General features: G+C 49.7%; 1 protein-coding gene across 3 annotated transcripts in view; it reads left to right on the top strand.

Moving 5' to 3' along the window:
* Positions 1 to 25846, top strand: part of FANCD2 (FA complementation group D2) — a 536781-nt gene that overhangs the window by 197086 nt on the left and 313849 nt on the right. For all 3 annotated transcript variants that reach the window (XM_029599610.1, XM_029599611.1, XM_029599609.1), the window contains one exon: positions 23516 to 23647. In XM_029599610.1, the coding sequence (XP_029455470.1) occupies positions 23516 to 23647 (132 nt within the window). The remainder of the gene's footprint in view (positions 1 to 23515; positions 23648 to 25846) is intronic.

Below are 25846 nucleotides of genomic sequence, written 5' to 3'. Positions count from 1 at the left end.
TTTCCCTGGGGGTTCTGTGAGTGACGAGGGAGGTAGTGGCCATGCGGACAGAAGTCGTGGGTGTGGCTTAACTTGCTCTTGTTTGCTGGTCGGGCAGGCGCCACTACTCGGCTTCTTGGGGTCGACCACCATCATGCTGGTGTTTTCTGCACGCCGTTCAGGCCATTTTCTGCCATTTGACAATGTATGGCATTGCGATCGGGTGGCCTGTTTGTCTGCACTGCTTTGGAGATGAAGGGACCTCGACGGGTGGGTCCTTGAAGAAGAGGGTTCTTCGGTCATCAGGGACTGCGGCTGTTGCCCCGGGGGGGGGGGGGCCTTGTGGGTCAGCCGATCCCACAAGGGATCGTGGATGGGTTCCCCAGTTAACAGAGACTCCTGTGATTCACCTCCCCCTCTGTCACCTGTGGTGCAGGTAGATCAGAATGGGGGAGGAAATTCGGAGGGCGGCCTTCCTGAGCAGGGAGCTGAGAATCCCAAAGGTTTTTCGCCATAGTTCGTTTGCTCCATAAGGCCTTCCTGGCGAGAGAGGGTGGGGATCAAGCGTCCGAAGGGGAGCCTGTTCCAGCATGCTGCTAAGAAACCTAAGGTGGCCCTTGCAGGGTGATCCAGGGATCTGCTGCGATGCCTGGGTTTGGGTTGAGCAGATTCGGAGGCTGACCCCAGGGATGGGGAAGATTCTGATAGTATGCCGGAGGATCCTTTGGACTTGCAGGGGGCCAATCCGAATGTGGATGCGGACGTGACCCCGAATGCGGTCCCGAATGCAAATAAGGATGGGATGGACCCAGATGAGTTTCCTGTGTCCAAAAGAATGACCCTTGGGTGGTCCGCTTGTTTAAGAAGGATGAATTACGTTCCCTTATTCCGCAGGTATTGCAGGAATTGGGGTGAAGGTGACTTAGGAGGAGTCGGATAATGAAGGCGTGAATCTGGTTCTGGATAGGCTACATGTCTGCTTAGTGCTTTTTGCTTGCTGAAGAAGATTTGCAAGTTGGTGAACTGGGTGTGGGACTTGCCAGAGGCGGGTCTGAAGGTAGAAAGGGCCATGGCTAAACTTTACCCCTTGATGGAGGATACCTTGAAGCTCCTGTGGGTGCCGAAGGTGGATGCAGCGGTTTTGGCGGTGACCAAGAAGACGACCAGCCCAGTGGAGGGGGCTGCCGCTCTGAAGGATGTTCAGGACCGCAAGTTGAAGATTCACTTGAAGCTGTTGTTTGAAGTGTCTGCTTTGAGTCTTCGAGCCGCAATTTGTGGTAGCATGATGCAGAGAGTTTGTCTGTTGGGTAGAGATGACATGAGAGCAAGCCCTAGTCGGGGATGTCTATTCCCTGCAGTCACACGCTTGGAGGCTGGAGTGGCTTATGTCATGGATGCGCTTTATGATTTGGTGCACACTTCACCCAGGAGCATGGTCTCGGCAATGGCGGCTTGCAGGCTTTTGTGGCTGCAAAATTGGTCAGCAGACATGTGGTCCAAGGCACAGTTGTGCAGTCTTCCCTTTAAGGGGAAGCTCCTGTTTGGGGAAGATTGGATCAGTTGATGAAGACTTTAGGAGAGTCCAAAGAGAATAGGTTGCCTGAGGATCGGAAGTCCGGGAAGAAGATGTTTCTGCCTCGATCCCGATTTCGGGATTCACATAGGTTCCGATCAGGCAAGTCCTCCTCGGGAGCAGGAGTGAAGCAGTTGGGGGACGGCAGCAATTCTTTTGAGGTGCCTGCAGACCCTCTAGGGATGGTGTCAGCCAAGGGAGCCGGTGGTGGAAAGTCCTTACAATGAAGCCAGCCTCGCCCATTCCTCTATAGAAGCAGTTGGGGTTAGATAGTCCAGCTTTTATGAGGAGTGGGCCAAGATTAGACTGCTGGGTTTTAGAGGTGGTGCGAGATGGTTACGCCCTAGAATTTTCTTGCCCTGTCAGGCAAGCCTTTCTGGAGTCCCTCGTCTCTTATGTGTAAACGGTTTTTATTGAATTTTCAAAAAAAAAAAAAAAAAAGAAACAATACAACCACCAGAGGGGAGTGGGTCCTGCACCCCTCCGGACATCAAGAACCATACACATCTGACAAACCCTGCACCCTCCCTCCCCCCCCCACCACCCCCCGCCCCTATAATGCCAGTACAACACAAATATGAGTTACTTCTCAATAAAGACAAAAGGAATGGGAGCACACAATAATTTGTCCTTAATCATTAAGTACATAACTTCTCGCACGATGCGGGAGTGACTGAATGTAAGTCTGCCAATTTACAAGAAATCGTCGCCGATGTGCCGGAGAAGTCCGGGCCTCCAGATGTTCCATGGTCATCATAAAATGTAAGCCATTCCTCCAGGCCCAAAAGGACGGGCTGTCCGTGGAACGCCAACCAGAAAGAAGTATCTTCTTACCTACAAGACAAGCCTTTAACAAGAACATTCGCGAGCCAGGATCTCGAACACGAACCGGGGATACACAGCCAAAAAGCATCCAGTGTGGCGTCACTGGGAAGGCCACATCTATCAGGTCAGCCAGGTACTCCCCCACCCTCCGCCAAAACCGCTGTACTGGAGGACAGGACCAAAAAGCGTGTGACAAAGTACTCAAGGCTGCACCACATCTCTGGCAGCCCCGGGTGACGTCGGCGCGAAAGTGACATACCACATTGGGCGCCAAATAAGCCCGGCTGAGAAACTTAAATTGCATCTCCCTGTAATAAGAGTTTTTCGAGATCCTGGCTGCGCGGCGAAAGCCAGCGCGTAATATAAATTTAGTCACAATAAAGACCCCATCCTGGTTCCACCGGGATACCAAAACATCTAGATGATCCTCCTCCCGTAATTTACGAATCTCCTTATAATACATGGATAAAGATGGGACCCGTGATTTCCCAAAGTGAAACACCCCATCCAAAGCATGCACCACAGAGGGTGCCTTGTAGACCTCCGGGATCGCCCGCAGATAATGTCGAACCTGAATGTAGGAAAACACCTGCTTGGCACTTAACCCATAAAGATTTCCCAGCTCCGCCAGGGACAAGAGCACTCCCTCCGTACTAAGCAAGTGACCCAGACGAGTTATCCCCTTGGATTCCCAGACCAAAAAACTGGCCGACTGGTACCCCGGGGTAAAGTCCACATTCCCACGCACCGGCAGAAGGCAGGCACACTGGGACAGTGTGGCGCAACAACTGGAGCAATCTCCTCCAACCCTGTCGAAGGGGGCGTATCAAGCTGGCAGTACGCAACACAGGAGGCAGCTTACCCGAGGGGACCTGAAGCACACACGCAGGGTCATAGGGAAACATCAAGGACCGGTCTACCGACAACGGGGAAAACACCGAAGTGCCCAGCAGCCAGTCCCGAATAGTCCGTAAGAGGCTGGCCAAATTGTAGTCCAGCAAATCCGGGACTCCTAAGCTACCGCGCCCCCACCGCGACCGCAACCATCTCAGCGGAACCCGCGGTTTCCCGCCTCGCCAAAGAAACCGCCGTAAGCTGCTCTCCATCCGCCGAACGTCAGCCGTGCGTAACAGAATCGGCAAAGTCTGAAATAAATAAAGCCACTGAGGCAAAATGACCATTTTGAATAAATTGACCCGCCCACTCAAAGAAAGGGGCAAGTGTGCCCACCGAGCCAAACTGTCCTGGGTAGACTTAATCCGGGCTGGGATATTTGCCCGATATACAAGGGCCGGGTCCGCCGGGAGGCGAATCCCCAAGTATGGTAAGGAGTCGTCCACCCAATGCAACGCGAAGGTATCCGGCCAGGTCGCTTGCAGGGCTGGCGGATAGAGCAAGGCGGAGGACTTAGCCTCATTCAGCTTCAACCCCGAGAACACCCCAAACTCCCACACCAAGCGCATCAAAGGGGGCAAAGAAGCCTGCGGGTTAGTCACTAGCACCAAGAGGTCATCCGCAAAGGCCACTACCTTAAAGATGCACGCCCCTATCCGAACCCCACGAATCTCACGGCGGCTCTCCAGGGCCAACAACAACGGCTCTAACTGTAAAATGAAAAGCAACGGGGACAAGGGGCACCCCTGCCGAGTACCGCGAGCTATCTCAAAGGGTTCCGACCGCGCCCCATTGGCCAAGATCACCGCCCGAGGATCAGAATATAGTAACCGCACCGCCTGCAAAAATAGACCCGTAAATCCCATATCTTCCAACACGGAGAACATATAGCTCCACTCTACGCGATCGAACGCCTTCTCCGCGTCGAAACTGATTACCAGGTAGGATTGATCCAGCGCCCGACAGATCGACATCGCCGTTAAGATACGGTGGATATTAGCCAAGGCGTTGCGCCCCCTCACAAATCCAGCCTGATGTTCCCCCACCAACATAGGCAGGACAGGCGCCAGACGCTCCGCCATCACCTTCGCCAAAATCTTATGGTCCACATCCAGTAACGATATCGGGCGGTAGGAGTCCGGCTCCAGTAAATCTCTGCCCCCCTTGGGAATAAGAGTGATCAAGGCTACATTGTCCCGTGCCGGGAAGGAACCGTCCTCAATCAAGGCAGCGAACGCCGCGGTCAAAGAAGGCACTACCCGGTCCTCCAATAACTGATAAAACTCCGACGTGAACCCATCCGGGCCTGGGGCTTTGAAGGGTTTAAGTTGACGGATGACGCGACTCACCTCCTATTCCGACAAGGGTCTATTCAGCTGGTCAAGCTGAGCTCTCGTCAGGGTGGGGAGATCAATCCGGGAACGGAATTGCTCACCAAGGTCTCCCGACCCCGCGGAGGACGCATACAGGGCCGCATAATACTCCCGGAAGCCCCGTAAAACCGAGGGAGTGTCACGAATCACCTGCCCAGTGGGGAGCCGCAATGCCGGGATCACCCTACTGGCACGGGTGGACCGAAGCAGGTTCGCCATCGTCCGCCCCACCTTGTTGCTATATTGGTATAGACGAAATTTATAATAGAGAAGACTCTTTTTCCCCCTCTGGTGCAACAAAGAATTAAGCTCCAATTGGACAGACCGATACAACGTCCTAGCTGCATCGGTCACAGGGCCCATCAAGCGCCGCCTCGCCTTGCTCAACTGAGCATTGAGAAGCAGGATACGTTTATCAAGCATCTTGCGACGATGAGAAACATAGGAAATAATGTCACCACGGAGGACCGCTTTCGCCGCGTCCCAATACAACACGGGCTGGGAAACATGTTCCCGGTTTAAAGACGCATATGCCTCCCACCTCTCCTTCAAGTAATCACGAAACTTCTCATCATGAGCCAAAAAATACGGATAGTGCCATTGCCGAGTAGTCTGCTGCGGGGGCGCAAACCAAATGTCAAGCCATATCGGGGCATGATCGGAGATCACAATGTTCCCAATATCGGCTGCCTGAACTAGGGAAAGCCCACTCTGACTAACCAAAAAGTAGTCCAACCGAGAAAGGGTAGCATGGGCGCGAGAAAGGTGCATAAAGTCCTTCTCTAGGGGGTGGAGCGTGCGCCAGGCGTCTATCAAGTGTAAAGAGTCCTCTAACATCTGAGGTCCACGTCCCTCCCTCCTTCCTCCCCCACCCAACCGAGAGGAATCCAGGTCCACATCGCGAATCGTATTAAAGTCCCCCCCCCCCCCAATAATAAGAAATCATTGATATAAGGGAGCAGGAGAGAGTACAATTGCCGGAAAAAACCGGGACTATAAACATTGGGGGCATACACATTACAAAGGATTACCGTGCGCTGATAAAGCTCAGCTTCCAAGAGAAGGAAACGACCCTGAGGGTCAGCGAACTCCCACACGACCGTGATGGGTAAATTCTTATGAAACAGTATTGCAACCCCTGCAGATTTGGAAGTGCCCGGGGCAGACCGCACCTCTCCCACCCAATCTCGCTTTAATTTAACATGTTCTTCCTTTGTAAGGTGAGTCTCCTGTAAATAAGCAATTTGGGCCGAGTGGCGTTTCAAAAGGGAAAGTATCTTGGAGCGTTTAATGGGCGTGTGAATCCCGCATACATTCCATGAGATAATTCTGGTGGGATTACTCAGAACAAACTATTAAGAAAAACATGTCACCGGGCGACCCCACATTCTCCAAGAGGGCGCTCTCCCAGCCAAAGCCCCCCCTGGTCAAACGTGCCCCCTCTCCTTGACAAACAGAAAAAAAAGAGATCAAGATGGAGCAACTCAACCTATAACGCAAAGCCCCGTCTCCCCTCCCAAGCCCCATACCCACCCCACCACCCCCCGCCAACCCCCCCCACCCTCCCCCCTCCCGCCTCCCCCCTTCCCAAGTCAATCAGACTGCCCTCCATACCCCCCCTTCCACCTATACCACCCTGTCCTTCCCACTGAAGGATAAGGGTCAGGACTGTAAGTGTCCCCAACTAACCTCTATGAAAACATTCATTAAGCGCGCTAAAACAAGCAACCATGACTTCGACAGTACCCCCCGCCCGCATATAGGAGCCCAGCCACCCCCCATCCGTCTCCAGATCCCCCACCCACACTCAGCACACAAAACTACTTCGTCCATAGTCAATGGGGACCTAGCTAGGCACGGGATGGGTATGTCCAGGCCAAATCCACAGTCCAAGATATACCAACTTCATGACCTACAGGGGCCACCATTGCCTCCCGAAGGGCCAGTCACAGTATCCACCCAGCATGGCCGCCAGGCGAAGCACCGGGAAAAACCCTTAGTCAGCGTTAAGGTAAGGCCAGAGTAGTGGAGAAAAAGGAAACCACAAAACCATCCAAAAACAAAGGGTGCCTGAAGGAAAAAGCACCTCCAACCGAAAGCTGTCAGGCTCGTGCGCCAGGAAGAACGCTGGGAAAAAAAAGAAAAAAACCAAAAAAAAAATGCAATCGAGCTTCAGGAACTGAACCAGAGTCTGCAAAGGACCTCAGTAGGGGTTCTGGGGGGCTATGGCTGAGGAATCCAAGGAAACCGGTGTCCAGGTCCCCAGTAACCAACAAACTGTCCCCTGTTAGAACCGGGGAAAACTGTAGAAAACAAACAGGAACTCCAGCGTGAACTGTCCCCACCAAAATGGGGATTGCAATTAGAGGCCCCTTAAGAGAGCTCAGAACACATGACAAACTCCAGGAGAAGAAAACCAGCACAGTCAAGGCGGCAGGGTGCGTACAAAGGCCTGCGCTAGGTCCACTGAATCAAAAAAATGTGCTCGATCTGCGTGCCAGATCCGAAGCCGCGCCGGGAAGAGCAAGGCGAATTTCACCCCCTTGTTATGGAGGGTTGAGCAGATGGAAGAGAAGCCCCTCTGCGCCTCAGAGACAGAGGCAGAAAAGTCCTGGAATATGCGAATAGCATGGGTCTGGTAGCTGAGGTCACGCTTTGCCCTAGACGCGCGCCATATCTCACTCTTGTGCGCTGAATTCAGTATTTTAGCGATCACAAGCCGTGGGCGAGTAAGTGGCGTGCGTTTCGCGCCCAGCCGGTGCGCCCGCTCCACGACCAGTTTACCTTGCAAGTGGGGCAGAGATAAAGCGTCAGGGAGCCAGGTCTCCAAAAGGCCACACAGCGCCCTCTCCTCGATCTCCTCCGGGAATCCCAGGAAGCGCAAGTTATCCCGTCGCGCACGGTTTTCTAGGTCATCGACCTTAAGTTGCAGGGCTTTCACCTCGCTAACGTGTGCCGCCATCTTGCGCTCCAGCTCACCCCCAGCGTCTTCCAACACCGAGATTCTGTGCTCAGCGATTTCTAGCCGCGGTGGCAGCGCGGCCAGCGAGTCCCGGACCTCACCCAGCTGTGCCGTAAGCACCGACCACTTCTCCTCCAGGGCTTCTCGCATCGCCTCCTTGATGTCTGCAAGTGTCAGCGGAGCCGCGGGGGGGGGGGAGGGGGAGTCCCGATCCGCTGCGGCCGCCATCTTGTCGTCTTTGTCCCTTAGCTTCTCGCGCTCTTTTCTCGCCAGTTTTATGGTCGTCGGCGTCGCCAAACGGTTCCGAGTCCTGGCCACGGACATAGGCTTCCCTCTAAGCCTCGAGGAAGCAAGCGGGGTCAACAAAAACGCGCGATTTACGCCGCGGTGAGCGAGGTCAGGCAGGAGCCGGGAAGTTCCACATCCTCCCCGCTACCACATCACGTGACCCTCCCTCGAGTCCCTCGTCTCTTTGAAGCAAGCAAGATGTGGTACAGAGGCTGTTGAGCCTCAAAGCAATCGTTCCTGTCCTGAGGGAGGAGCAGGGACAAGGAAGGTACTCCATTTATTTTGTGGTTCCCAAGAAGGAAGGCACGTTTTGGCCCCTTCTCGACTTGCAGAAGGTGAGCAGGGCCCTAAGGGTTGCATGCTTTCGGATGGACAAGTTAACAATGGTAATGGCGGCGGTCTGCAGAGGAGAGTTCTTGGCATTGTTGGACCTGACAGAGGCCTACCTCCATATTCCCATTCAATATGGTTTCTGTGTTTCATGGTGTTGGGTCAACCCTTCCAGTTTTGCACCCTTCCCTTTGGGCTGGCCACAGCACCTCAGACCTTCACAAAAGTGATGGTAGTAGTGGCAGCAGCCCTTCGAAGAGAGAGGGGGTGTTGGTGCATCCGTATTTGGATGATTGGCTGATTCATGCGAAAACGGAGGAGGAGTGCCAGAGGTCTCTCCAATCAGTTATGCACACCTTGTTGTCTCTGGGTTGGGTAATAAATGTGGTGAAGAGTCACTTGGTGCTGTCCCAGTCTTTGGAGTATCTGGGGGCATTCTTCTATAACCAGCAGGGCAGGGTGTTTTTGACTTCGGACAGGGTGACAAAGTTGCAGGCGCAAGTGTCTCGTCTGCTTCGGCTTTCAATGCCAATGGTCTGGAACTATTTACAGGTTTTGGGGCCAAGGCTTCCATGCTGGATTTGGTTCCATGGGCTTTCGCGCACATGAGACTGTTGCAGAATGCGCTCTTATCCGGGTGGCATCCCATGTCAGAGGAGTATCATCATAAGAACATAAGAAAATGCCATACTGGGTCAGACCAAGGGTCCATCAAGCCCAGCATCCTGTTTCCAACAGTGGCCAAACCAGGCCATAAGAACCTGGCAAGTACCCAAAAACTAAGTCTATTCCATGTTACTGTTGCTAATGGCAGTGGCTATTCTCTAAGTGAACTTAATAGCAGGTAATGGACTTCTCCTCCAAGAACTTATCCAATCCTTTTTTAAACACAGTTATACTATACTGCACTAACCACATCCTCTGGCAACAAATTCCAGAGTTTAATTGTGCGCTGAGTAAAAAAGAACTTTCTCCGATTAGTTTTAAATGTGCCCCATGCTAACTTCATGGAGTGCCCCCTAGTCTTTCTACTATCCGAAAGAGTAAATAACTGATTCACATCTACCCGTTCTAGACCTCTCATGATTTTAAACATCTCTATCATATCCCCCCTCAGTCGTCTCTTCTGCTTACAAGAGTCCAGATCCAGTCTATCTTGGTGGCTGTCGCATCACAACCTGGAAAAGGGTGTGGGTCTGGAGACTCCGGATTGTGTAGTAGTGACTGCGGACGCCAGTCTCAGAGATTGGGGAGTGGTGTGCCTGGGGCAGTCTGCCCAGAGACTTTGGTCAACAGAGGAGAGGACCTGGTCCATCAATCGACTGGAAAGGAGGGCGGTTTGACGGCCTCTGGAGTTCTTTCTTCCCTGGATGAAAGGCAGGATGGTCCGGGTATTCTTGGACAATGTGACGACAGTGGCAGACATCAACCGCCAAGGAGGGATGAAGAGTCATGCGGTCTTTGGAAGCTTGACTGTTGTCTGAGCAGATCTCCATCTCATTACGAGGGTGCAGACAATGTTCAGGCGGATTTTCTCAGCAAGCAGCAGCAGGATCCGGGGGAATGGGAGTTGTGCTTGGAAGCCTGGGTTTGCATCTGTGCCAGATGGGGCGATCCCCAGTTGGATCTTATGGCGATGCAAGCCAACGCAAAAATGGCAAGATTTTTCAGTTGCAGAAGAGGTCATCGTGGTAGGACTGGATGCCCTGATGTGCCTTTGGCTGATGGGGATCTTGCTGTACTTGTTTCCTCCATAACGTCCCATCGGGCGAGTTCTATGGCACATAGACTGCAGTTGGGGTCGGTAGTGCTGGTGGCATCAGAGTGGCTGCGAAGCCCGTAGATTGTGGATCTAGTATATCTTGCAGTGGAGGGACCCTCCTCCAGTTGACCCATCTACCCTGCTTACTGCATCAGTGTCCCATATTTTTGGTTCGCGAGGATCAGTTTTGTCTCGTGGCTTGGATTTTGAGTGGTGGCGGTTGCATCTGATGGGCTATTTGGAACAGGTGATTTTCTACCCTTCTCCAGGCTTGGAGACCCTCGACTTCTAAGGCGTATGTCAAGGTCTGGTGTCTGCAGCTTCGATTCGATCCCCTAACTATGGATGTGCCCCAGATTTTAGCCTTTTTGCAGAAGGGGTTATCTAAGGGACTAGCCTATAACTCGCTGTGCATGCAGGTATCTGCTTTGGGTACATTTAGGGACAAAGTGTCGGGGAGGTGTTTGGCTTTGCATCCTGATGTGGTTCGATTCCTGAAAGGAGTGAAGCATTTGCGACCGCCGGTGCGGAAACGTATGTTAGGATTGGAGCCTTAACTTGGTTCTTTGGGTGCTCTGTGGTGCGCCATTTGAGCCTTTAAAAAGGGCAATGTTGAAGAATTGACATTTAAAGACAGTTTTTCTGGTTGCAATTTGTTTGGCCAGGCGAATTTCGAAGTTGCAGGCTCTGTCGTACAGGGATCCTTTTCTGTGTATTTCTAATGACAGGGTCACGTTGAGAATGGTACCCTCTTTCTTACTGAAGGTAGTGTCATCTTTTCATATTAATCAGACTGTGGATCTTCCGGCTTTTCCAGAGTGGTCTAGGGATTCTCCACAAGAGAGAGAGCTGCATCTCTTGGATGGTCGCCAGATTATCCTACGCTATCTGGAAGTCACTAATTCATTTTGGCGCTCCAATCATCTTTTTGTGCTGTTTGGGGGCGCAAAGAAAGGTGATAAGGCCTCAAAGGCCACGATTGCACGGTGGCTGAGGAAGGCCATTTGTTCTGCTTATATCTGTAAGGGTTGCAAGATTCCAGTGGGGCTGAAAGCGCATTCTACAAGAGCACAAGTGGCTTCTTGGTCAGAGTGTCAATTTCTTTCTCCTCAGAAGCTTTGTAGAGCGGCAGTATGGTCTTCGCTTCACATTTTCACCAGATATTACCATTTGGACATGTACGTGTAGGAAGACGCGTCTTTTGGTGAGAGTGTGTTGCATGAGGGTATTTCGGGTTCCCGCCTAGTTTAGAAGTGCTTGAGTATGTCCCACTTGTCTGGACTGATCTGGGTATGTACAGGAAAGGAAAATTGGTTCTTACCTGCTAATTTTCGTTCCTGTAATATCACAGATCAGTCAAGAGATCCTTCCTGTCACTGCTGAAAGTGTGTTTCCTGTTAGTCAATGTAATATATTCCGAAGAGGTTTTTGTACATAATTTTTTCAAGTTTCTGGAGATGAGAGGCTCCAGTGCAGACTGTTCCAGCCCTGCTTTACCTGTTTGCCCTGGAGAGGGTTTAGGGTTCTAATTTTTTGGCTTAGGTACAGGTCAATAGTGAGGGACTGCAGGTGGCACTCTTGGTTATGTAGTAGTGCCTCAAAGTTTTGTTCTCTGCTTCCAGCTGCTGGTAGGGATGCAAAACCCACTTGTCTGGTCTGATCTGTGGTATTACAGGAATGAAAATTAGCAGGTAAGAACCAGTTTTCCTTTATCATCCATTGCCTCAAGTACAAATTTAGATTGAAAGCCCTTAAATCAGCTATTAACAAAATTGCTCCTTGGGAAATCATCACCATGAAAAAGTCCAAACCAACCCCTGGTTCACACAGGATCTGGCTGCAATGAAAAAAATGGAAGAAAATTTGAACAGAAATGGTGGAAATCAGTCAAAAGCTGACAGAAATATGTTATGTTTTCTCCCCCCTCAGTGGGCCATCACAGAAGCAAAAAGAACTTATTACACTAGAACAATCAATCAAGCAGAAAACTCGCCCAAAGAGCTATTCTGAATCATTAACGATCTTCTACAGCCTCAATCCTGTTTACCTTCCTACATCACAACTGAGACACTGTAATACTAACTAAAACAGCTTTCTTCCACCTCCACAAACTCTGTGCCTCTGACCCCTATTCAAAAATTCTGCCTTTATAACTGCTGTTCATGCCTCTTGTCATTTCTTGCCTGGACTACTGTAATATACACTATGGGGTCGATTTTTAAAATCTGCACGCACATGGACACAGCTCTTTTATAACATGCGCATGTCACTCTGCACATGTTATAAAATATGATTCCCGTGCGCCCAAGGGCCTTCCCCAGTTCCCTCCTAGTCTGCTCCTCCTTATCCCCCTAACTACCCTTCCTACCTAGATATTTAAAAATTTTTTTGTTTTAATACTTACTGCTCCTTTGGAGCAGAAGTAACTTCTACGTGCCAGCAGCCGGCTGGCTAGTGCTTCCCTGGGACAGGGCCTAATAGCCACTGTCCTGGTCAGCCCCTGGCCCACCCCTTTTGCATGGCCTAGCACTTCTGCGCATATTGGGAGATACATGCGTGGCCAGGCTGTTTTAAAATGCACTTGGCACGTGCAAGGCTCAGCCACGCACATATTCCCCCAAATTTTTACGTACACGGCCTTTTAAAATTGGGGCATGTATGTAGCAATCCCCACTATCCTAAACTTTTACCCACAGCTTATTCAAAATGCTGTATGTCTGAATATCAAGGCTGCATAAATTTGACACATCACCCCAATCTTGATAAGCTTGCACTGGCTACCAATGCTCCATCACACCAAGTTCAAAAACCTGCCCTTAACCTATAAATCCTTTGAAGTCTTGACGCCACCCTACCTCAGCAGCACCATTGCCCACTGAATTCTTCTAGTGGAAAGCATGTTATAAATGATGGTGATGAAGTAATCTGCTTTGCAGTGACTGACTAGTCACAAACGACAGAGTATAAATCAAAAATAAAATTAAATTGCTTAGGGGTGATACCCAGTGGCTGCATTGAGAGCCAATGCAGGGTTCTGGCCAAGGACTGTACAGTAATGACTGGATTAAAATTAAGATGGGAGGGGATCTGAGATGAGGGGAGAAATGCCTGGATAGTCACAAGTGAAGGCTCATGATGCCAGATCCCAGCCTTGGTTTCATTTGAGCCAGAAGTATAAAGGATTTGGAGGAAACTTCTGGGTAAAAAACAAACACAAGGAATAAAAAGTGAGTGCTAAACCATCACTAATTTCAAAGGTGATTTTAATGTAAAACAAATAATAAAATAAAAACAGTAAAAAAAAAAAAAAAAGTGAAATAACACTCACCCCAATTCTTATCACAATTTCAATCAGCATTTCAGTAATATTTCCTTGAGTACCACTTGCACTGCTGTTGTAGTAAATATGGGATTACAGTAACAAAATGCGCCTTCTTTAAAATAAACAAAAAACAGGTCACTAACCTTTTTTTGTAATCCTTGTGCTTGCTCTTGTCACCCAAAAGCTTCTTCTAGCTCATCATCCCCTTTAAGGCCTATTGTCCACATTCCTGAAGCTTGAAAAGCTTTCCATAAAGCCCTAAAAAAGCATAACAAAGCCCACAATAGTAAAATTAAAAAATAAAACCTTTTACTGAGCCCCCACAGAGATTAACGAAAAAAATTGTATAGAGGGAGAAAAACTCACCATTACTTTTATCTGCATTTTTTTTTAAAGATTACCAGCAGTACCCCATTAAACTCCCTTTTCTGCATTTCTGTGTATAAATTCTTAACTTTAGCTTTTGAGCACACCAATAAAATATATCGAAAGTTTTATAGCCTATTAATTTGATTTATTACCTCTAACAGAATTTTCCAGAGAGAGCCTGTAGCTGCTATTACAAACCAACAGACAGACAGTCTTTCCCGTTAGAGAAAGGAACAAGACAAGGTGTCTGCTTTCTCCTTACTTTTTTGCAGTTGAACCAGTTCAGAATTTTAGCAGGCAGAAATAGAGAACATGATGGCAGGTAAGGATCAAAGAGCCCATCCACACTTCACAACCCCGTCCTCTTCCTTTGAGATACTCATGCTTATAGAAACATAGAGCATGTCTATTAAACATGGATGAGATTGAGTTTCGCTTATATAAACTGGGTAGATCAGTAAATCATTCCAGAGATAATGGCTAACCTTGGACACTTTTCAGGATATAAAAATAATTGTGATATAAATATTATTGAATTACTTCACTTAAATGCAAAGCCAAATTCATGATTTTTTTTTTTAACACACCGTTTTTTTCCTGCTCATTTGGAACCAGAACTGGGATCCTGGTGCCATGAGCCTTCATTTGCAGCTACTCAGGAATTTTTCTTCTGCAGCCCCAAGCCCCACCCAAGGAGCAGGAAACCCAATTCAGGGATTAAACCAGGGATCATCTATATGCAGTACTTACATAGCACCGCTACTGAGCCACCAGGCCAACCTGCAAATTCAATTTCTAATTGACAGAGCCCCCCCCTCCCCCCCCAATTTCCTGCTGCAGACTTTTTAAACATTGTGTGGCAAGAGTTTGCAAAATTCGTGCCAGGTTTTTCAAAATTCTAAGGCAATTATGTGGCAGATTTATATAATTTTGCATAAAGATTCACCCTTCTATACAAAAAAGTCAGTTTTATATTGAAAACCATTCATAGTGCTTGTTTTTAAACACCATTTAAACTTTACACAAATAAAAAATGTACCAAGTATAAAACTCGAGTTTATCAAGTTGAGTCAGACACGTTATATACTAAACTGTGAAATGTCACTTTTGTTTTGAATTGAAATAGCTCAACAATCTTTTTTATATTTTTCTAAGAAAGTCCTTGTCTTTCCAAGTATATGTGCTTCTGTATGGTAAAAATGCCCTCAACATCAACTGTTTGTCATGCTGTTAATTACACAGTTATGTACACGTATATTGGGCATTGGTAACAGATACAAAAAGGGTTGAATTAGCACAAGTTTGAAACTTATCAGTAATAATATTGGCCATTATTGGCTTCCATGAATTGAAATTGCTTTCTCTGCCAGTTGTGGGACATCAGCAGTTGCGGACTTCCAAAACACATTCAGGTCTTTGTAAATGGTATATGATTCGCCATGGATACTGGTGAAATTCTTCTACAGGGACATCACTCCATCCAGGAATTATATCAAAATCATCTTTGGTTTGATAAGGATTTAAGAAATCTTTGCAGGATCAAGCATCCTTGGCTGCTTTCTCTGTCCACTCTAACTTACACTCTTTACTTCAGGACTGGAGGAATAGGGGTGGGGGGAACAACAGAAGGTGGTTCCCTGCATGCTGTTTATGAGGGGAAGAGCTGGAGCAGGATCAGAGAAACCGAAGGCAGGCAGGCACATTGCAGATTTCTTCAAAAGTTTTGAATTAAGAGATGTGAAAGCTTTCAGGAATATTGATGCACTGACATTGTAAAATATGCAGCAACAAACTAATTATGCTGTTGTGGATGCACAATTGAGGGGCTGCTAATTGATTAGTTAATTCTTCTATTAAGATTGTTAAAAAAAAAAAAAAAAAAAGGCTATACAGAAATAAGATTTAATATGGATGATCTGAAGTTTCCCTAATTTTAAATAATGTATTTTGACCTTTTACTATAGATCAAAATACAGTTAGCCAAGTTCTCTTTAGAAAAATTTCCTAGCTGGATTTAAATAAAAAAATTAGATTTTATCTCCATTTAATTTAATAGAGGCGGTGAGACTAATCTTCCTTATTCTCTTCCTAAAATCTGATATTAAACCGATTTTACATAATAGGATATATGAAGAAAATTCATTAATTTGTTTAAACTCTGCTCATAAATAAAAAAAAACAAATTCCCTGTACGTACCAGGATCAGTCCAGGACACCTGGGTTGTGACTTCGCACCAGTAGATGGAGACAGACTAAAACTTGTGGGCTGAGCCATATAGGACCCTGTGCCAATCACAGCCCCTCAGTCTTACTCTGTCTCCAGTAGATGGTGCAGGTGCAGTCACAGCCCCTGCCTGGCATGATTCTGTTAGTTGGTCAGGTCCAGTTATTTTTATGTAGCTTGGTGTTTTTGAGGTAAGCTTCGGTGAGCTTCTTATAGTAGGTGTTTGCTTTTGGTGAGTAAAGCTGTCCGCCCTGCCTCCCAGGGGGGTTGAGAGGTCCTGAGGGGACTACCCCCCCCCCTGGTCGAGGCCGCTGCTAGGGTCGAGGACCCGGCTTACCTAGTAGCAGTGTCAGGGGTGACACCGGGGAGCCCGGTTCACTCACCCCTGCAGGAAAAGGGCTCCAGAACCAAGGACAGCTGCATGCTGCAAGCTTTGTAAAAAAAAAAAAAAAAAAAAAGAGGGTTCTTTTGTTTTCGGTGTGCCGGCTCTCCGTTTCCTCGCGTCTCCGCTCCGTTTTTAGGGGGGGGGCGCCGGTTCAAGAAGATTTTGGAAGTGTCTGCCCTGGGTGTGCGGGCTGCCATCTGTACCGACTTCGCTATCCGAGCGAGTCTGCGCTGGGCCCAAGTTCTTCAGGCGAACGCAGGTCTGTCGGCGGCAGAGGCATCACAGGCAGATAGGTGGAGGCAGCAATTGCGTATGGGGCAGATGCTCTCCACGGTTTGCTGCGTTCATCCACTAGGTCCGGGATGGCGCCGGTATCGGCGCGTCGCCTGCGGTGGCTGCGCAACTGGGCTGCAGATGATTCGTCCAAACCGGCTGCCCGAGGACAGCTGCAAGGCGCGCTCCTCCTTTTCGGCATCCCGTTTCCGAAGGCCCAGGAATGCGCGTTCTCAAAGGGCTACCGGTCCTTCTTATAGGTCAGCTTCCTCCCGAATCCCTCGATGGCAGCAGTCTTTTCGGGGTACACGCTTCGGTAGACAGGGAGGAGCCCAAGTCTTCACAATGTTAAGCGGCCAGCCCATCCCTCACCTCAGCCCCAGCATGTCGTTTCCAATGTAGGGGCGCGGTTAACCTTGTTGGTCGAAGAAGGGGCCAGGATAACGTCGGGCCAGTGTGTCCTCAACATGATAAAGCACGGCTACGCATTAGATTTGTTCGTTCCCCAGCAGTCAAGTTCCTAGTCTCGCCGTGCAAGGCTCCCGAAAAGAAGGCAGCAGTGCTAGACACCATCCGGCGCTTGGAAAATTTGGGAGCCATTTCCCCCGTTCCGATCTGTCAGCACGGCAAAGGGCATTACTCCAATTAATTCATTGTTCCAAAGAAAGACGGCTTTTCAAGACCAATCCTGGATCTAAGAGGGGTGAACGGAGGCCTGCGTGTGCCTCACTTCAAAATGGGAACTATTTGGTCGGTGATCGCCTCGGTGCGTACAGGAAAGTTCCTGGCCTCACTAGATCTCACGGAGGCATACCTTCACGTAGGCATTCAACTGTTGGTTCAGCGATCCCTAAGGTTCTGCGTCCTAGGGCGGCATTATTTATTCAGGGCTCTCCCGTTTGGGCTTGCGACGGCGCCTCGTCCGTTCGCGAAGGTGATGGTCGAGGTGGCGGCGCAGCTACGCCGGGAGGATTTCTGGTTCATCCTTACCTGGATGATTGGTTGATTGGGGCAAAGTCCGAGGATCAGCGTCGGCTGGCGGTGGCCAGGGGCCTATAACTCTTGCAGGCTCTAGGCTGGGTAGTCAATTTCAACAAGAGTCAAGTGGTTCCCACGCAGACCTTGGAATACCTTCGACGACACGGTGCTGCGTGTTCCTATCGCAGGAACGAAGGTGCAAACTGCAGTCTCAAGTGAGGCGCTTGCTGTCGCTAAGCCTACCACGGGTCGGCGATTTCCTGATGGTCCTGGGGAATTCTACCGTCCACTTCCACTCGTTGACCGAGCGAGATCCAGCCTGTCCTGGTGGCTCAATTCCAGTCATCTGACCTCTGGAATGTCCCTCCTAGTGCCCAACTGGACAGTGGTGACCATGAATACCAGTCTCTCCGGATGGGGAACAGTCTGTCTAGGAAAGTTAGTTCAAGGCCTATGGTCAGCGTCTCAAGCCCGATGGGCTATCAACCGACTGGGGACCAGAGCGGTCCGTTTGGCGCTGCAATCGTTCCTACCTCTGCTGAGGGGACGGGCAGTCTGTGTTTTATCGGACAACGTAACCACAATGGCCTACATTAATCGCCAAGGAGGGACGAGAAGCCCACAGGTAGCAGAGGAGGCGCGGCTCTTGATGGCTTGGTCGGAACCAAATCTCGGCAACGTCGCAGCCTCTCACATCGCCGGGGCCGACGCCGTCCAGGCGGATTTTCTCAGCCGTCATCGTCGGGATCCCGGGGAATGGGAGCTGGTGGACGAAGCGGTTCGCCTCATCGGCAAGACGTGGGGTATCCCCACATGGACTGGATGGCCAGAGGCCACAATGAGCAGGTTCTGCGATTCTTCAATTGGCTTCGAGAAAGGGGTGCAGAAGGAGTCGACGCATTGGTGCTTCCCTGGCCGACGGATGTCCGGCTGTACGTTTTTCCCCCGTGGCCGATGTTCGGCAAGATTCTGCGCCGCATAGAATTGCCGTTTCAACGTGATCATGGTGGCTCCGGAATGGCCTCGCCGTCCGTGGTTCGCGGACCTCATTCAGTTGGTCGGGGGCGGCTACCATGTGTCCCATGCGTCTCCAGGGGTTCGCGGGGCTCCTCCGTCAGGGCTCCGTCTGGTTGGCGGATGCGGATCCCTCCTGTCTCACGGCATGGCGTTTGAGAGGACTCGGCTACAGAGGGAATGTTACTCTGACGCGGTGGTGGCTATGCTGCTGAGGTCCGGGAAGCAGTCTACGTCCTTGGCGTACGTCTGGTTCTCGGTAGTCTTTGAGGAATGGGCGTGCAGCGGAGTGTGGTGTCTGATCTTCTAGTTTTCTCCAGGCTGGTCTGGCCAAAGGCTTGGCATGCAGTTCCCTGCGGGTCCAAGTGGCGGCGCTTGGTTGCTGGCGGGTCCTGATGTCTCCCGTTGTCTCTGAGGAGTCTAAGCTTTCCGTCCTCCATTGCGTTTCCCCTGCCCGTCCTGGAACCTTAATTGGGTTCTTTCCACCTTGTGTGCGGCACCGTTTGAACCTTGAAGCGTACGGCTCTTAAGGTTTTTACATTGTAGACTGTTTTCTTGGTGGCGATTGCCTCGGCGCGGCACTTCTCCGAGTTGCAGGCTCTCTCCTGTAGAGATCCCTTTTTGCGTATGTCCGCCTCGGGGGTATCCTTGCGGTCGATCCCTTCCTCTCTACCTAAGGTCGTTTTTTCTTCTGAATCAGTCAGTTGAGCTGTCCGCTTTGCGGCCGGGAGCTCCTCTGATCCTCAAGCGAGGGACTTAAAGAGGCTTGCTGTGCGTAGATCCCTTCTACGCCACTTGGAGGTCACGCATTCCTTTCGGATAGCAGTTCATTGTTTGTTTCCTTTTCGGGTCCAAAGGACGGGGGCCGCAGCATCCCACACGACGATTGCCCGTTTGGCTAAAAGAAACCATTGGTTTGGCATACCTCGTGTGGGGAAAACCGGGTCCTGGGGGTCTCCTCTGGGCGCACTCGACACGGTCCCCAGCGGCGTCTTGGGCGGAGTCTTCGCAGGTGTCGCCTCCGGAGATTTGCAGGGCGGCTACCTGGCAGTCGTTCCATACCTTCATTAGACATTACCGATTGGAGGTTCAGGCTACTGATTCCGGGGGTTTTGGGGAGTAGGTACTCCGAGCGGGACTCTCTGCTTCCCACCCTCGGTAATTTAGCTCTGGTACATCCCAGGTGTCCTGGACTGATCCTGGTACGTACAGGGAAAGGAAAATTAGTTTCTTACCTGATAATTTTCGTTCCTGTAGTACCAAGGATCAGTCCAGGATCCCGCCCGCAGTGCTACGCTAAAGTAACGGAGAGTCCGCTCAGCGTTTTCTTAGCTAACCTGGTCGCTTGTTTGCGCTCTGCTGGTTGCGGATTCCAGTTTCGGAGGGGGTTTGCGTTATGTTCGGTTTCCTTAAAGGTAGTTGGTAGCTGGTTCTAGTTGCATTTCTACTTTGACATTACGTAAGACTGAGGGGCTGTGATTGGCACAGGGTCCTATATGGCTCAGCCCACAAGTTTTAGTCTGTCTCCATCTACTGTTGCGGAGTCACAACCCAGGTGTCCTGGACTGATCCTTGGTACTACAGGAACGAAAATTATCAGGTAAGAAACTAATTTTCCTTTCCTAGTGTGTAGACAAATAGACTCAGAACAAGTGGGTTTATGCTCCCCTGCCAGCAGATGGAGATGGAGCAAGCTGACGTCACAGTATATATAACCCTGCAGTGACCCCCCAGCCTGCCAGTATTCTCCATCTTCAACAAATGGTGGACAAGCATCTCCCTATGGGGATTGCTTTGAGCTTTTTGAAGGGAGAAATTTGAAGTTCTAAATTCAGGAAAAGTAAGCCCTGCTCCCCTGCGGTGATACCTAAAGGTCCCTTTCCCAGTTGAGAATTCCCGAGGCGGTTTCTGTGGTCCTTCAGAGACGTGCATTGGTCTGGTATCTTGGTTTCCTGGCGTGGACTTAGCTGCTAGTTCAACTGAAAGGCAGTGGATGCAGGAAGCCGAGCTCAGCGGTGACTGCAGATGCCCTCTCCCCCCGCAGCCGGAAACCATCTCTGTACTTAGCCGGTAAGCGCTGAGCTCAGGTAAGGTATTAGAAAAAAAAAAGGAGAACGTTTTTTACCTGAATCAGAGACAGTTGGAGGGGTTTCAGGACTTTCTCTGGTCTCCGTTCTTGGCACACTGTGCCAACGTTCATTCCCATTCCCATTGGGGTTGGGGAACTGGCGGGTTTAGCAGCCCCTAGTGAGCTAGGCCATACACTTAGGCTTTTTTTCTTGCGCGCCGCATGGTAGGCTGTGGTGACAGTTTTTGCGCGCTCTTCTGCGTGTTCTGCTGCCCTCTATAGGCCATCGGTGTGTGCAGTCTGTGGGCTCTATGCGCACTTGCGCTTGGTTTTTGAGCGTGCTTTTTACACGTACAAACTTTAACACGCTTAACTTGGCATATAGGTTGTGCATGCTCCTTGCCGCGCTTTCTTCTAGGTGCTTATTTGTTGGGCATATTTCATTTTTGAGCATGAGCCATTCCACCGCATGTTTACCACAGAGGTGGCGCCGGTAAGCGAGAAGGCTAAGCGTCTTCTTATTTGTGTTGTCTGTCATATTAGGGCTTCTCGGCCTGACCTGGCTTTTTTTTTTTTAAATTTTTGCCTGACCTGGCTTCTAACCTGTGTCAGTGCTGCTCAGACGCTCAGGGAGAGTTGTCTTCCTTGGATTTTGCTAATCCTGGATCTTCCCGTTCTGATGATGGGTTGGTCACGGCCTTGACTGGGCAGATGCCATATCTCGGTTCTCCCTTGACTGGCTTTTCCACTGGCAAGGGCAGTTCTGTGGGACCAGCTCCAGTTCCTTTCTGGTTGCTTTTTCTTGGGTGGAATTTTTTCAAGGCTTACAAGCCTTTCTTTAAGCACAGTCCTCCGCTTTCCCATTTCTCCTGGGACAAACAGGATGGTAGTCCTCGCACATGGATGACATCATCAGATGGAACCCGGCATGGAAAACTTCTGTCAAACTTTCTAGAACCTTTGGCTGGCACACTGAGCATGCCCAGCATGCCACTATCCCTGCATCCATGTGGGGTCTCTTTCCAGTCCTTTTCCACGGAGCTTTCATCTCGTGGAGGTGGAGCTCATGCTTCCCCCCACCCCCGGAAAAAGTGAGTTTTTCTTCATGGCTTTCACGTATTTTTTTCCTGTCCTGGATCTCTCTCTGGTTCCCATCGGGTTCTTTGCGGTTGGTAAGTTTTTTCACTTTTTCCATATCCGCCAGTCGTCATGCCCTTGCAATCTCTGTGCACCTCATGGCTGCCTCGAGCTTTCGCCGATGCCCCCAGACTATGTCCCTAACGGATCCACATGAAGTGTGTATCCTCTGCCTGGGGGATTGCATGATGTCTGCAGCTGCGGATTGTGTGCTCAGATGACCCAGAAGGTCTGTCAGGCCAGGCTGGTCAAAATGGAGAAAGCATTTGGCTCGGGCAAGTCCGAGCCCTCTATTCCGGCGTCAGTGCTGTCAATGCCCAGGCTTGTGGGGAACCAATCACCCTCGATCCCTCTATTACCACCCTTCCCCTGAAGCTGTCAGGACAGGGGGGCTCTGGGGATCGGTCAGTGTCAGTCTCCTCGAAGTCCCAGACTTCAGGATAGTCTTCCTCATCCTTGGCGCCGGGGAAAGACTGGGCCGAGCACCATGGGAGATCCTGAAAACATTAGCACGGTCCCCGTCTGCGCATGGGACCGGGCATATGAGGACCATAGCGCTTTTCTCCCTGCCATCTAAGTGGCCTCGACATGAGGAGGCCCCATCTTCCCTCGATATCGGTGGTCCAGGGCTGTCCGCACCAGTTCCGGTGCTGGACATCGAACCTCCTCAGGGCTTATGTTAATGTTAATGTTAATTTTACATGTTTTTTGAATGCACAGAAATAAAGGTTAACAAAAACAAATATATATCAGGTGATTCCTATTTATTAGCTAAACTTAATACATTTCTTGGCTAGCTTTCAAGAGCTAAAGTTCGCTTCTTCAGACCTGGAGAGTTTTAACTCGTGAAGGAAATGTACTAAGCTATTCCAGTAAAAACGTACCGCCTGATATGTTTTTTTTTTTGTTAACTTTTATTTCTGTGCATTCACGTGGACTGGCAGCAACTACACTATATTTGCTCCTGATAAGGGTGTAGTGTGCTACCTTTTCACCATGCACTGTGATTCTCTTCTTACCCTCGCCCTCATCCCCCTGGACCTCTGTTTATAAAATTTGTTCTTCTTTAATGTTTAATAAATATATCTTTTTATATATAATACACTTGAAGATGGTGGCATCTCTTGGGGCCAGTGTTACTGGCACTAGTGCATTGGTTCCTAAACTGCTGTTCTGGGGGATACCTAGCCAGTCAGGGTTTTCAGAACATCTGCAATGAATATGCATAAATAGAATTGCTGCCTCCATTGCATGAAAATTTATCTCATGCATATTCATTGTGGATATCCTGAACCCCCAATTGGCTGGGAGTCCTCTAGTACATGTTAGGGAACCACTGCACGAGTGGACTACTTGCAGCGTATCTGATCTGGTAAGCACAGTCATGGGGCTGGATAGAGACAGTGGGACAGGGTGAGCTGCAGGAAAGACGAGACTTGCAGAATCAGAAGTAGGAAGGGGGACAAAGACAGAGTGCCAGGGTTGGGCTGGAGGGACGTGCATGCTGGGTTTAGGCTGTCACATCTGTTGAATTTTCAACAAGTTTCCGCTACTTATTTTGTATTAGCCTTTGAATATTGTACACACGTGCTTTTTTATTTTGGTATTTATATAGTGCTCTATACTGGGGTCATTACAACAAATTGCATACAGATACAAATTCCTTCCCTAAGGAACCTATAATCTAAGAGGGTACTTTAGTGATTTGCCCAAGATAACAAGGAGTGTTTTGTGTAAGTGTGCTCTCTTTTCTGTGCAGGAAGTTGTAGCTGCATTGGTGACACATGTCTGCAGTGGCTATACTGCAGAAGTTGACATGTCTTTGGATGTGCTGATGGACCTGGTATCTCTGCAATCGAGCACAGTGGCGATGTATGCTGTGTTTGTCAAGGTATGGTTATTTATATAACCCAGAACCATGAGCAGAAGAAAATTTCTGAATAAAAAAGTTCAAATTTAAAAAGAAAAATTTCCACTTCAAAATATAATTTAAGATTTTCAGAACATCTGCAATGTGGATTGGCCACTGTTGGAAACAGGATGCTGGGCTTGATGGACCCTTGGTCTGACCCAGTATGGCATGTTCTTATGTTCTTAAGGTTCCTGAACATACCTAAATCAGTCCAGACCGGTGGGTTGTGCATTCCTACCAGCAGATGGAGTCGGAGAACAAAAACTTTGGGCACTGCTACATAACCGAGAGTCCCACCTGCAGTCCCTCAGTATTTCTCTGACTCCAGCAGATGGTAGAGGTGCACTCCTGCAGTCTGTTAGTTTAAAAAAAAAAAAAAAAAAAAAGACAGCTAGTTCATAGCTAGGGAATTTGCTTCCTGAGGTGTTAGGCACCTTTGTGAGCTATCCCTCAGTAGAAGCCGGGGGTTGGACACTCCTGTCTGAGTTTTGCCCGCAATGGTCCAGTGGGTTCGATATCCAGGGGCTCCTGGTTCCCTCGACCACTGAAGAGGCTCCTTTTCCTCTGGTCCTCCTCAGACTCCTTGGTTAACTGAATAAAGTTTAAAAAAAAAAAGTATACAGGAAGCAAGATCTTCTCAAGGTAAGAGGAGTCTGATTTGGGGACGGACTGGGCATTTTTTTCCGGCACTCCAGTTGGAGAGGAGGGAGTTGGGCCCCCTCTGATTTTGTCGACGTCCCGGGGATCTGGGTAGCGGGAGGCTTTTGTGCGTGAGGTAGGCCGCATTTTTTCTGCTCGCAGCTCTTGCCGGTTGTTCTGAGGGCATTTTCGCTCCTACACGGAACTGTTTATTTTTCGTTCCAGCTGCCACGCAGAGGCTCCTCGACCAGAAATTTTCCCTTTTTCTGATGACCGCGTGGCTGCTGGTGCCCTGAGTAAAAACGCCGACATGCCGCGCGTGTGGCGCGGCAACATAGGCCCTGGATTCTTTTTCCCTCTGTACAGCCTGTACTTTGGGGCAGAAGGGAACATCGTCAGGGAGGGGTCTGGCAGGCAAGGGCTTCGTTCCCTGTATGTACCCAAATCAGTCCAGACTCCTGGGTTTTGCCCCCGCTCTAGCAGATTGAGACAGAGAAGTTTTCAAAACAAAACTCCGCCTTATATAGGATGGTGCCACCTACAATCTGGCAGTATTTCTCTGTCTCCAGCAGATGGTGGAGGTGCAAGGCCTACAGCTGGGCGGAGAAGCAATTAAGTATTGCAGCGTCTCACATAGCAGGAGTCGACAACGTTCAGGCGGACTTTCTCAGTCTGCACCGCCTTGATCCCAGGGAATGGGAGCTCGCAGACGAAGTTTTCCAGCTCATATGCGACACGTGGGGCATACCCCGCATGGATCTCATGGCAACGTTTCAGAACGCCAAGGCTCTTCGCTTCTTTGGTAGCCGCAGAGAAACAGGAGCAGAAGGGGTAGATGCCCTGGTGCTGCCCTGGCCGCCCAATGTGCTGCTGTACGTCTTCCATCCTTGGCCGCTGATAGGTAAAGTGCTCAGGAGAGTGGAGATACACCCAGCAGAAGTCATCCTCGTGGCCGAGACGGCCTTGGTTTGCGGACCTGGTCAATCTGACAGTGGCGGGTACCCTGCGGTTGCCACCGCTCTCAGACCTTCTCCATCAAGGGCTCGTGTGTTTGGAAGAGGTCGATCACTTTTGTCTAGCGGCATGGCTTTTGAGAGGCGCCGCCTGAGGAGCAAAGGGTATTCGAACACTGTGGTGGCAACACTTCTCCAGTCGCGCAAGACATCCACCAAGAAAGAGATCTAGGTGTCATAGTGGATAACACATTGAAATCGTCGATGCAGTGTGCTGCGGCAGTCAAAAAAGCAAACAGAATGTTTGGAATTATTAGAAAAGGAATGGTGAATAAAACGGAAAATGTCATAATGCCTCTGTATCGCTCCATGGTGAGACCGCACCTTGAATACTGTGTACAATTCTGGTCGCCGCATCTCAAAAAAGATATAATTGCGATGGAGAAGGTACAGAGAAGGGCTACCAAAATGATAAGGGGAATGGAACAGCTCCCCTATGAGGAAAGACTAAAGAGGTTAGGACTTTTCAGCTTGGAGAAGAGATGGCTGAGGGGGGATATGATAGAGGTGTTTAAAATCATGAGAG

This window comes from Rhinatrema bivittatum, chromosome 4 (genome assembly GCF_901001135.1).
Source record: "Rhinatrema bivittatum chromosome 4, aRhiBiv1.1, whole genome shotgun sequence".
In the NCBI taxonomy this organism is placed as follows: Eukaryota; Metazoa; Chordata; class Amphibia; order Gymnophiona; family Rhinatrematidae; genus Rhinatrema; species Rhinatrema bivittatum.
This window is presented reverse-complemented; position numbering and strand designations above follow the sequence as displayed.